The following is a 12,947-nucleotide window of genomic DNA, read 5'->3' as shown; positions in this document are numbered from 1 at the left end:
TACACATAAGGCTATATTATAGAGTAGCATATAGAAGCTACATGAATTTTTAACACAAACACATAAAAATAAAATTATCACGCTTTCTGAGGACCATTTTGGCTATGCCTCAGGGCTATGAGGTTCACTTTCTTCTGCTGTTCTTTCCACAGAAAAGGCTGAAAAGCACTAGTATAACAGAAATGTCTAGGCTTTGAAGTCTGGTAGGTTGGGTTTGAATTCCCAATACAACTTTGATTGTGTGAGCCTGGACATTTTATGTAACCTCTTTGAACCTTAGTTTCACTGTCTATAAAATAAAGGCAAGGTTTTTGTTAGGATTAAATGAGGTAGGTATGTGTGTTAGTGAGTGAGTGAAATAACGGGAATGACAACGTTTTCAAGAAACGTGAGGCCAAGTACAGATCCGCTCACTTTGTCATTGCCAGGGCTTTCTTCCGGCTCCAGCCTTTGCTGATAGTTCTTCTGCAGCTCCTCAAGTTGGGTCTGCAAGTCTATTACTTTTGCAGTCATTTCTTCTTCACGAGCCTTTAGAATAAAAAAAATGTGTTAATAAACATATCAAAAAGAACACAGAGACTACAGGGTATAAAGAAAACTACCTCTGTAGGACAAACAAACACCTAAACATTTTTTGAGTCAGCATCTGTGCTAAAAGAACATTTGGAATTGGAATGTTGATCCAATTTAAGTAATGAAGACAAGACAAATGTCTGCTGAGTAAGAGTCTAAACAGGAAAAACAACTGTAAACAGGTATCTGACTTAACAGATGCTGACTTGCCAGAACCAAGAAACAATCTCAAAAACAAATAAAACCACATAGGCCCCATGGTACAAAATAAGTCAATGAACCACCACAGGATACATGGAAAATCTAGTTTTAAATACCACTTGTCATGAATTTAGACTACCTGAAAAAGAACGAACCCCTTCTCTCAACAAAAGCAAAGCAGGGCTCTCCTTCACCATCTCCCTACTGAGACACACTTTAACCTGGCCACCTTCCCTAAAACACCATTAACCAGAAACTTGTAAATACATTAACTGCTCGCAGTCTTGGTTTTCTTTTTTTATTCTACAATGCGTATCTTGTGTGGATACCTTTGTCAATGTGGCTTAGCTTTGTTTGAAAAGACCATCTCTTAGCTACTTATTCAGTTAAGTCAGATTTTAATGACAATTAGCTATATCAGACATTTCTTTTGACAGTTGTGGGATACCAATTAAAGCAAGCCCGATAAGAATTACAAAAGAGTTCGGCCAGTGTGGCTCAGTGGTTGAGCCTCAACCCATGCACCAAGAGGTCACTGGTTCGATTCCTGGGTCAGGACATACCTCCAGGTTGTGGGCCCAATCCCCAGTGGGGGGGCATGCAGGAGGTGGCCAATCAATGTTCTCTCTCATCGATGTTTCTCTCACTTCCTCTCTCTCAAAAATCAATAAAAGAAAAAATTTTTTAAAAAAAGAATTACAAAAGAATCCTTAATGTGTTATTTCTAATTTAAGAAACAGTTCTGTAATTTCTTTTGTAAGTCTTCTTGGGGGTGGTGGGGAGTACTGCTTGCTTTGAAGTAAAAACAAGAAAAACTAGTCAGACTAGTTATGCACATAAATGGAAATTAAATGTTAAAGACTAGTTATTATGCCAAAGCCAAATTACTAAACTACAATCAACTGTAAAAAAGAAACCAGTTTTCTAGCCAATGTAGCTTTAAGAGCTACTTCCCGGTGGTGAAACTGTTCTGAGGTTGGGACAAAGTGATAAGGTAAGCTTCTTTACTTGTGCATCCTCCTTTGAGAGGTCACCACCTCTCTTCCCAAATAAATTCTTGCCTGCCCTACCATGTGTCACCTCCTTCAAATTTACCAAGTATCTAGTATGAACGCAGCATCTGACTAGGTCCTCAAGACTAGAAATGAATAACAAAATGCCTGCCTACAAGATGCTTATGGTCTAGGGAAGAGGGCAAATACATTAATACATGTACACATATATGTATATATGTATGACAAAAATCATATTATAAGTAATAAATACAGATAGATACCAAAGAAAATAGATGCCATTAATTCCATTTAAGGAGTTTGTGAAAACAACATGATGCAGAAAAGTATATTGTAAACAGCTAACTTTGGGTGGGGAAAAAAGTAAGAAGGTTTCATTTTTGTTTCAGTTTGCATAAGGAAACACTGGACTATTACATAAGAAACTAATGGTTATCTGTGGACAAAGAAGAGGGACGGGATGTAGAAAACAGAGAACAGGAATAGGTACAATTTTCATTATACACCATTCTCCAACTATACTCTTTTATTTTGATCTTTAAACCATGTGAATACATTCCATTCAAAAAATGTTTCCTAAGTGAAATTTAAATTTTTAAACATTTTTTAAAATGTTAAGAGAGAGATGGCAACAGCTGCACTAACACATGAAGTTTGAGAAAAGCACAGGCAAAGGTAAAATACGGTGAAGAACAAGTGAAAGCTGAGTTTGGCAGGAACACAGACTGAACTGGCGGAGGTACCACTGGAATGATGGGAAGCCACTGGAGGCATTTAGGAGAGGAAGTGGTATGATCACAGGTGTGTTTCAAGATAGAAAATGACAGTGACGGGAAGAAATGAATACTTTAGGAAAAAAAGATCAGCTGCAAGGAGATCAGGTGGGAAATTAATACAGCAGACCAGACCAGATGAAAGATGGCAGCCCAGACTAAGGCAGTAACGGTGGAGTTAAAAGGAGAGAAACGTGCAATGTACTCAATGAAAAACTCCATCCTAAGAGCCTACATAGGTTGGATGTTGTGCTGGAGATACAAAATTAATGGGAGACAGAGAATTTCTTTGTCTAGTAAGTCAGAGAACATAAGCAGATTTCTTCACCTAAAGATGTATGGATGTCTACACACATGTGAGGGGTTGAGGAAAGCAGGAGGTGACTCAAGGATGACAAAAGTTCCTAGCTTCTTCAAATGGGAAAAGGAATGGTAAGAATGTGATGTGGATAGTAAAGGCAGGAAAATGAAGATGTTTCTGTGCTCCATTTTGCTATTAACAAATCACAGAACTATTTTCATGATGGCAAAAATACAGCATTCTATAATGTCATCATTAAGACAAATCATTAATCTGATAACAGCTTTTCAGGTGCAGGGACAGGAATACCACTATATATAACACATATAAATCCCATATAAAAGTCCCAATTTCAGAAATTCCTAAATGGTAAGAGAATATGTCTCAAATAAAAGCAATGTGGTGTTTGCTGAGAATTATTAATATCCCCTTCCAGTAATGTTTATATTTTTTCTGATAGAGAGAAAGGGAGAGGGGGAAAGAGACAGAAATATCAAGAGAGAAACATTGATTGGCTTCCTCCTGCATGCCCCACGCTGGGGCTTGAGCCCGCAACCTGGGCATGTGCCCTGACCAGGAATCGAACCAGGATCCCTCAGTCCATGGGATGACGCTCAATCCACTGAGCCACACCAGCTGGGCAATGTTTATATATTTTTTTTTTAATTCTCCAAGTCAGAGGATGTATTTGGGGAGTTTAGATGAGAACTACTTGTTTAATCTCAAAGTCAACCCTGCACCTGGCAGTTGAAGTCTAAGGCCACACTGTTCAATACAGTAGCCACCAGACACCCTAGATCTGTAGCCATGGGCACTTCAAATGTGGCTAGTCCAGTCCTGGCCAGTTTGGCTCAGCAGTTAAGAGCATGGGCCCAAGGACCGGTTTGATTCCTGATCAAGGGCACATATTTAGGTTGCAGGTTCAATCCCCGGCCCCGGTCAGGGTCATGTGTGTCTCTCTGGCATCGATGTTTTTCTCTCTCCCTCCTTCTCTCCCTTCCACTCTATCTAAAAATTAATGAAAGAATATCCTCTGGTGAGAATTAAACAAAAAAAAAGAAATATGGCTAGTCCAAACTGGGATGGGTTTGGTAAATGTGAAAACACACTCAAAAATTAATTCATATATAATTTTTATACTGACTACATATTGACAAGATAACATTTTTGATATAATGATTAATTAAAATACTATTAAAATCAAATTCAGCTGTTTCTTACTTTTTTAATGTGGCTACTAAAACCTTTAAATTCGGTATGTGGCTCACATTTGTGGCTTGCATTGGACAGTGCTGGTCTAAGACACAGGAAGGGGCTTGGGGAGAGTCAACCCAACTCCTTTGCCCACCCTCCACTTCCTGCCCACTCGCTTTGCTACTCTAAGCCTAAAGCGTGATGGACTATTCCCTTAATTTTCTCTAATAAACAGAAGATTTTCAAGGACAAACCATACCCAAAGGCTAACTTCTCTCCCTGCTCCCTCACCCCTCTACCTACACATTTGTCATGACCATCTGCTACCCCCACACACCCAGAAACAGAGAAGTAGTTCACAAAAGGGAACTCTCTAGCTGTGGGACAGTTTACCCCCTGCAAATGAAGCTCCTTGACTTTATTATCCATAATAAATAATTGTTGCCTTCTCCAAGTTCCATTCTTAGGAAAAATTCTTTATAAAATATATAAAGCTAGCCCTGGCCGGTTTTGCTCAATGGTTAGCGCATCAGCCTGTGGACCAATGAGTCACGGGTCTGATTCCTGTCAAGGGCATGTGTTTTGGTTACAGTTCATCCCCGGTCTTCTTCTGGTTATTCAGGAGGCAACCAGTTGATGTGTCTCTCTCACATCAATGTTTCTGTTTCTTTCTTTCTCTCTCTCCCTCTCCCTCCCACTCTGATGAAAAAATATCCTTGGGTGAGGATTTTTTTTTTAAATGTGCGCGCGCGTGTGTGTGTGTGTGTGTGTGTGTGTGTATATAATGCTAATGTGTGTGTGTGTGTGTGTGTGTATATATATATATAATGCTAATGTGTGTGTGTGTGTGTATGTATGTATGTATATATAAAGCTAATGAAGAGACTGATCTGCCACTCACTATGTAGTTTCTGGGAAATCATTCAACTATGCTGAACTAGTTTTTCCTTCTGGAAAAAAAAAAGAAAATGAAACTAAACTAGTTTTAATGTATCTAATGCCAACAGTCTCTAAGCATTCAAGAAGCAATGGTATTTTTTAAAACTTCACACATATGTGCTCTATGGAAGTATAAGAAAATGAGAAATTATTCAAATCTTTTCATAATGAGATCTACAGCTCAAAAGTATGAAAAAGTGGCATTAATATGCATGTGTCATATCAGGAATTTCAGCCTTTTCAATTATATTTAAAATTATTAGGATCTATTCCTGCCTGAGACTTCTGCTGCTGCCGCAGTCATTTGAGGCATGATTCTCTGATTTATACATTCTTTTTTAACCTTTTTTTTCTTTACTGATTTTTAGAGAGAGAGGAAGGGAGAGAGAGAGAGACAGAAACACTGATGAGAGAGAACATCGACTGGTCACTTCCTGCATGCCCCCAGCCGGGGATTGGGCCCACAACCTGGGCGGGCATGTGCCCCAACCAGGAATCGAACCGGGGACGACCTCCTGGCTCATGGGTCAACACTCAATCACTGAGCCACACTGGCAGGGCTGATTTATGCACTCTTAATTATCGAATGATTCTTAGCATATAGTGAAATCAGGCTTGGAGTAACTAAAGAATCTACGACCCAATGAACAATAGTTTATATTGTTTTACATTTGAAAGTGTTCTGGAGTCCAAAATACTCACTAGCACTCATGCCTTATCCTCACACACAAAAATGATGGCAATCCTACATTAGTGTAATAAGTATATTGAAACATTCTTTCAATAAATATAAAAGATCTGGCTGATACATTCCACACCCTCCCCATCTTTTTTTGTCCCTTCAGACCAACAAAAACCATGTAAATTGGGTAGGGATGAAATAAAGTTAAATGCCCGCTCCCCCTGACCAGGAAATATCCCAACCAACCTAAGTAGCCACACTAAAACATACACTAATTGTCCTATTACTTAGACTTTATCCAAGCACAGACTCTCATTTCTTAGTCTGGTTCTCTCACAATTTAGCCTAACCTTGGGAGAAGGACACTTAAGAGAATAAATTCTTCCCGTTAGCAACTCTGTTGCTTCAATACCTGCCAACTGGACTGCCTGGTTAGCAGAATCTGATCAGGAAACTACAATCTTGGCAAAAATCAATAAGACTCCTTATAAATCTGCATACAGTGTAGAAATACTAATTTGGATTATATTGAACAAAAAACAAACCAACAAAAACCTCTACATTAAACACACACACACACAAAATCTGACATCCCAAGCCCAATTTTCTTTAGCACTACCATGAAATCTCTTACAGCTAAGTTTCAAAATAGAGAAAATAAGGTACATCAAGGATTTCTTCGTATCTTTTGGCTGTTCTTTTTAGATCATCTTCTTTCTCTGCAATTTTTTTATATAACTGATTTGTCTCTTCTTGATGGCTTTTCAAAAGTTCAGCCTCCACTTCCTGGGCTTTATCTAATAAATAAAAAATGAACATACACGAGAAAACACATTAGGTAGAATTAATATCTATATCCCAATTTCATTAAGAAACCATGTTCTGAATCAAATTTTATAAAAATCAACTGACCAAATGTGCCCATCTCAGAGCAGAAGTGTCTTTATAAGGTAATTAATGTCCCAACGCTTCCAGGTTCATTTACCTGCTCCTCCTCTCAGCAAGGCAAGCCATGGCCAGGCAGCGAAGGTTCCCATTAGAGAACTTTCTTGGGCAAGAATCATTTTTTCTCCAATTTCATTACTTAAAGCACTTAGCACAGAGTGAAGAGACTAAATTATAAATAGTCTCTGCTGATACTGATTTGTTCTCTATTGAATTTAGAATTTTCCTTACCAATGGTTTCTTTTAGGGTTGTTTCCAGCTCCTGATCCTTTTGTGCCAGCTGTGTATGGAACTCCCTCATCAGCTGTTTTAATGTGGAATTGTGCTTCAACTCCAGATCTTCCTGCTCCTGCCTGGATAACGAAAATATAGTTAACTAATGTCACACACACACAAAAACAAGCTGTAAAGAGTCACCTGGTCTTCACAACAGTGTATACAATATGATCTCAGTACAGCACACATGAGAGTGAGTGTATGTGTGTGTGTATGCGTGTGTCTAGGCACAGTAAACTTTGGAAGGATACGTAAACTATGACTACCTCTAGGGAATGGTCCTGGGGATTCAAAACTTTTTTCTGTTCCACTTAAAATTCCATGAATATGTACCTAATAACCATGATCTTACATGTAAAAAAAAAAAAAGTTTTTTCCCCCTAAATGGACATGGACATGGAGAAATACTGCCTATGTCAGAAATTGCTTTTATCTCTCCTCAGTATTTAACTTACTAGATTTATGTTTAATACTTCAGGTAGGTGAAACTTAACTGTATTAGGCACAAAAAGAGAATTAATTAAGGAGGCCTGCCTTAAAAAGATTTATGCTGAAATAAAACTTACTTGAGCCCTGGCCGGTTTGGCTCAGTGGTTAGAGCGTCGGCCTGCAGTCCAGAGAGACCCGGGTTCAGTTCCCGCTAAGGGCATGTACTTCGGTTGCAGTTTGTCTCCGGCCCTGGTTGGGTTGTGCGGGTGGCAGCCATTCAATGTGCACCTTTCACATCGATGTTTCTCTCTCTCTCTTCCTCTCTCTCCCTCCCACTCTATCTGAACAAAAAATGAAAAAATGTCCTCAGGTGAGGATAAAAAAAAACAAAAACAAAAAACTTACTTGATTTTCTCTTCCATTTCTTGTTCATATTCTTTCCTTGTTATATCCAGTTCTTGCTGATGCTCCTTCCGCAACATTCGAAGATCTTTCTGCAATTTTACGATCTCCTTGCCCAGCTTCTGCTTCTCCTGCTCTACCGCTACTAATTTAAACTCCAGGTCATTGTGCTCAGCCTCCATGTTACTAAGCAATTTGGGTTGGATCACATGTGATTTGGATTTTTCTTCAGCATTTTCTTCCAAAATTTCTGTGGCTTTACTTTTTCCATCCCTCTGTTGTTGCAAAGCCTGTAATTTTTCATATTTTGAGGTCAACGCTTCCATTTCAACTCTATGTTCTTCCTTCTCTCTTACTAAGCAGGAATCCAGCTCTTTTATCTTTTGCTCCAAAATCTGACAAGTCAGTTCCTTCTCCTGGAGGGTTTTCTGGACACCATCAACCACATTTTCCAAGTTTTGCTTTGCCCCTGTGTTATTTTTACCTCCTTCTTCTTCCACGTGCTGGGATACTATCAAGGAATATTTGTTTTTTTCTTCTTCAAGGTTTTCTTGAAGATGATTAATCATAACTTGATCCTCGTGTTGCTTTGCTTCCACATGTTCTAGCTTTATTAAGAGCTCCTGGTATTTGCATTGCATTTCAGAATGAGAAGAAATTGTCTCTTCTTTGTCCTTCTCTAACCTTTGCAATAGCTTTTCTTTTTCGATTAAATTTCTTTGTAAAACACTGATTTTTTCCTCGCATACCCTCTGCACACAGCCTTGGGAATCTGCTGCTTCTTGCTCAGTACATGTTGCCACATTTTTTGCCGATCTGGGTACAACTGATGTTTCTGATCGTGGTGCACTTTCCACTGACTTAAGTTTTTCTTCCAAGATGTGAGTTTCTCTCTCTCTTTCCTGCAATTTTGTGTTTAGCTCACTCAAAAGGCTTTCAGTATCTTTTTTATACTGCTGTTCTTTCTCTTCCATTTGAGATAACAACTGCTTCTTGATGGCAGCAATTTTTTGTTCGGCTTTCTTCTTCAGTTCCGCTAACTTTGTAGCACTCTCTAACACAAGCCTATCTTCCAACGCCTTTAACGCCTCTTCTTTGCTTTTCACATTTGAATTCACATGTTCCAATTCTTTCTTCTTAGCTTCAAGTTCAGATTTCATGGAAGCCACTTGTTTTTCAAGTCTTAAAACCTTTTCTTCAGTCTCTTTAACCCTGTTGTCCTTTTCTTCTCCTAACTCTTGAATGTGCTGAAGTTTCTGAACCATTTCATTCTGTTCAATATCCTTTTGTTGATTGCAATTTTTAAGAACTTCATTTAAGGACTCAATTTCATTTGCTTTTTGAGTAACACACTCCTCTAATTCCACAATTCTTGCTGTCTGAATTTTTAACTCAGTCTCTAAATTACACTCCTTTATCTCCATCCTGCTCTTCTTATCTTCCATTTCACCCCGTAAACATTCAAATCTTTTATTTTGCTGATCAAGGTCTTCCTTCAATAAAGTTATCCGCTCATCCTTTTCACCAGCTTCCTTTGTTTTTAACTCAAGCTGCACCTGCAATTCTTTAATAGTATTTTGATACTGTGTAAATTTTGACTGTGCTTTCTTCTTCCATTCTGAGAATTTATTAGACAAGTGATCTACCTCTTCAAGAGCAGAAATTTTCTCTTTACTCAGAGTTTCAACTTTCAAAGATAAATCTTGTACCCGATCCTGCAATTCACGTTGTTCCTCATCATATCGTTTACTTAGTGATGAAATGGCTGCATCTTTTTCAGTTAGGCTGATACTATCCTGAAGTTGAGCATTCAAATCAGTTAGCTGTTTACTAAGACTGCTGATCTCAGATTTTTTTTCTTTAAGCTCTTCTTTCATCAATGTGACAGCATTGATGTTTTCCGATAGCTCTTTCTTCAACTGTGTGATACAAGACTCCTTTTCAGAGGCAGCCTGCTGCTGACTGCCTCCCTCCTTCTGTAAGGCTTCTTTTTCAGTTATAAGACCTTCAATATCGGCCTTCATGCTCTTAATTTGATTTTCTTTTTCTTCTAGCTGATGGGTAGCTTGATGAAAAGAACTATTTAGTGTATGTCGCTCTTCTGTTAGCTGTCTAAGTTGTGCTTCTAATTCAGAAACTCTGCAAGTTTTAATTCGTAGTGCCTCCTTAACTCTGGTTGTGTGGTGTTGACAATGGGAAATTCTAGAGAGAACAGCATTAACTTTACTATCACTAAGGCTGATTAGTTCATTTGTTTTAGCTTGAAGCAAGGCTTCAGTTTTCTTAGCATAAATATCCAGCTGAACTGCTAGTTCCTCAGACAGTTTTTTGAATTCCAAGTTTTTGTCTTCCAGGCTTTTCTTATTTCTTTCATATGAAGATTTCAAACTCTGAAATTCTTCATCTGTGGCTTTCAACTTGTCAGTCAACTCAGAAACTTTAAGCTTATCTTTTTCTGACAGTGTCTTCAATTCACCTACATGCTCCTGAAGAAAAGTATTTTCCTTCTGCAAATGCTTCAAGTCAACTTCCAGCTTTTCAAGTTGTGCTTGCAGTTTAGTTTCATTTTGTGAGAGAGAATTCATATGAGCAGATTTCTGGTTGACTTGTTCCTGTAACTCCTTTATTACTGAATCCTGTTTAACACCTTCCTCCTTCAGCCATGCTATTTCCTTGTTCATTTCTTCTTTTTCACATCCAAATATAAGGATCTTTTGCTTCAGTTCTGCTACCTCTTGTTCTTTATCCTGTAATTGGGTTTCATGTTTTTCCTGCAGTTCTTCAGCTTGCTGATTAAGTTTCTTCTCCCAGACTGATATCACATCACTGAGTTCTCGCCTATGCACCTCAGTAAGACTTTCTATTTGTTCCTTTTGGTTTGTTTCCAGTCTTGACACTGCATCATTAATTCCAGCTGAGTTAGCCTGTGCCATTTCCAAAACTTTGGCATTGAACTGTTTTTCTTTCTGACTAAGCTCTAGAACAGTATTTTCAAGCTCTTTTTTAAGCTTGGCTTCCTGATCCAACAATTTCTTCTTTAACGTTTCTTGCATCTCCTTTGCTTTCTGCTTAATTTTGTCCATCTTTTTTTCTTGATTTTTAAATTTGGTTTCATATTCCTCATGCAAAATACTAATACTGTTCTCTTTGGCTGATAATTTCTGTTTGAGTGTTTCAATTTCTTTGCTCTGTCCTTCCCTCATTTGTAAAATTACATTTTCCTTTTCTATCAAGATTTGCTTTGTCTGTTCCTGCTCTATGTTACTATCTTTAAGTTGGGACTCATAGAGATGAGTTAAAGATTTTACTTTTTCCTCCATTTCATTATTCTGCTTCTCAAGTTGCTGCCTTAAGTCCTGCACCTGGATTCTGTGAGTTTCTAACTCAGTACAAACATCTTTCTTTTGTGTTTCAACTTCAGCTACCTGTTTTGTAAGAAGAATTCTTTCTGTTTCCAAATCCAACAACTGCTGCTGCAACTGGGCCAACTGCTCCTCATATGCTTTTGCCTGCTCATGGGTGGTACTCTGGTGTGACTGAAAAAGATCCAGCTTAGCGGATGCCTGCTGGAGTTCCCTTTCTGACCTTTTAATATCTGCCTCTAAACTTTCCACATGAGCCTGATGCTCTTTCAGATGCTTATCCTTTTCCTTCAGAAGAAGCCCAAGTTGGTTAATTTCATCTTTCAATGCCTTCTCAGTTCTCTGGATAGACATCTCTTGTTCTTTAATAATATTGTCAACTTGTTGCTGGTGATGATTTTTCTGTTCATCCAGCTTGGCCTCTAATTCCTGCTTCACTTTATTTGCTTGATCCTTTAGTACAGAAAGTTCCTCTTCTAGCTTGTCACGGGCTTTTAATACTTCTGACAGTTCAGAAGACAATGATTCTAGTTCTGTTTGCTTCACATCCAGCTTTTCTAATGTCCTTTCATTCATCTCTTCTATGTGGGCCTGGAAGAGACTCTCTTTGTCTTTCAACAATGTTTCTTTTTCTTCTTCATACTTTTCTCTAAGTTTTTCCATTTCAATCTGATGCTGTTGCTTTAAGACTTGGAGTTTTTCAGTCCAAAGGTTATCCTGCTGATGTTGCAGGCTTTCCAATTCTGTCTTGTGTTTTTCAACCATGATTGTAATTTCTTTATTGTGCTTATTTTTTTCAGCTTCCAAATGAACAGCCAAATCTTTTGATCGAATTTTGCTCTCTTGTAAGCTTTTTTCCAAAGAACTTTCTAATTCAAGAATTCTCTGTTAATAAAAACAGATGTATTTTTATTAAGTACAGACTTGTTTATTAGCAATGATATACATGACATGATGTCTATACCTATTTAAAGATTAAAATGTAGATAAATAACTCTACATAGCACACCAAACACTAGAAAGAACAAATAATCTGTGCTCAATTCCTAAAGGAATTACATAACAAAGAAAAGATTCTATTTTTAATACGACTCATAATTCCAGATTCTGTCTACCTACATGGGTAACTATTTCAGCTACTTATATTTCAAGAATATTTTGAATGAACAGTCAATAAGAAATAAATCATAAAGTAGACAACAGTAACTGTTGGTTAAAAAAAAAAAAGGTATTTTTTAAGGCCTAAAACAATATTTATTACTTGAATAATTTAATCTTGGAAGATAATGTATCTGATTTTTCTACCCCAAATATTATTTAAAAAAAAAAACTTATGCAAATTTTACCAAAGATTAATATTATCTCATAAAAATACCAATCCTGACTGAAAAAATAAAAGGGTCAAATAAGGCAAAGCCACAGAATGTCAGAGCAGGTCTTTAGGAATGACCAAATTCAATCTCTTCATGTAGTAGGAGAGAAAATTAAGGTAAAATTAATTTACAAAGCTAGCAATTGGAAGATCGAGGTCTCCATCAGGCCATCTTACATAAATGTTGGAAATGTGAAAATATAGCAGTTTAGAACTATGGGTAAGAAGTGACTGTTTCACTGTCTAAATCAGAACAAAAAGTCTAAATAAATGACATCAGTCAGTTTATTCAAAACAGGATGCACATTTCATATACTTCTGAGGGAAAGGCAAGAGGACCTCAAAAATGTGAACACTGAGACATATATGCAAATATGTTTATTATAGGGCTATGTTTAATATGGGAAAATTTAAATGTAAAAGTAGGGAATTGGGAAAACTAAACTGTGATACAGAAAATAAGTTATGTCCAGGATATGACATGA

The 12,947-nt window shown here is 37.6% G+C and overlaps 1 protein-coding gene across 8 annotated transcripts in view; it reads right to left on the bottom strand.

Annotated features, from left to right (window-relative positions):
- The window catches only part of GOLGA4 (golgin A4), a 100,921-nt gene that overhangs the window by 24,306 nt on the left and 63,668 nt on the right, over positions 1-12,947 (bottom strand). For 7 of the 8 annotated variants that reach the window (XR_004960133.1, XM_036266376.1, XM_036266373.1 and 4 more), the window contains 4 exons: positions 7,732-11,975; positions 6,853-6,974; positions 6,343-6,473; positions 415-528 (listed from right to left, as the gene is read on the bottom strand). Coding sequence is in view for 7 of the 8 variants with exons in the window: in XM_036266376.1 (XP_036122269.1) it covers positions 415-528; positions 6,343-6,473; positions 6,853-6,974; positions 7,732-11,975 (4,611 nt within the window). In the remaining variant the exon portion in view is untranslated. Of the gene's footprint in view, positions 1-414; positions 529-6,310; positions 6,474-6,852; positions 6,975-7,731; positions 11,976-12,947 lie in introns of those variants that run through there. The other variant, XM_036266374.1, reaches the window with a different exon arrangement.

The sequence above is a fragment of the Molossus molossus genome, unplaced genomic scaffold, assembly GCF_014108415.1.
Source record: "Molossus molossus isolate mMolMol1 unplaced genomic scaffold, mMolMol1.p scaffold_m16_p_18, whole genome shotgun sequence".
Lineage (NCBI taxonomy): Eukaryota > Metazoa > Chordata > Mammalia > Chiroptera > Molossidae > Molossus > Molossus molossus.
This window is presented reverse-complemented; position numbering and strand designations above follow the sequence as displayed.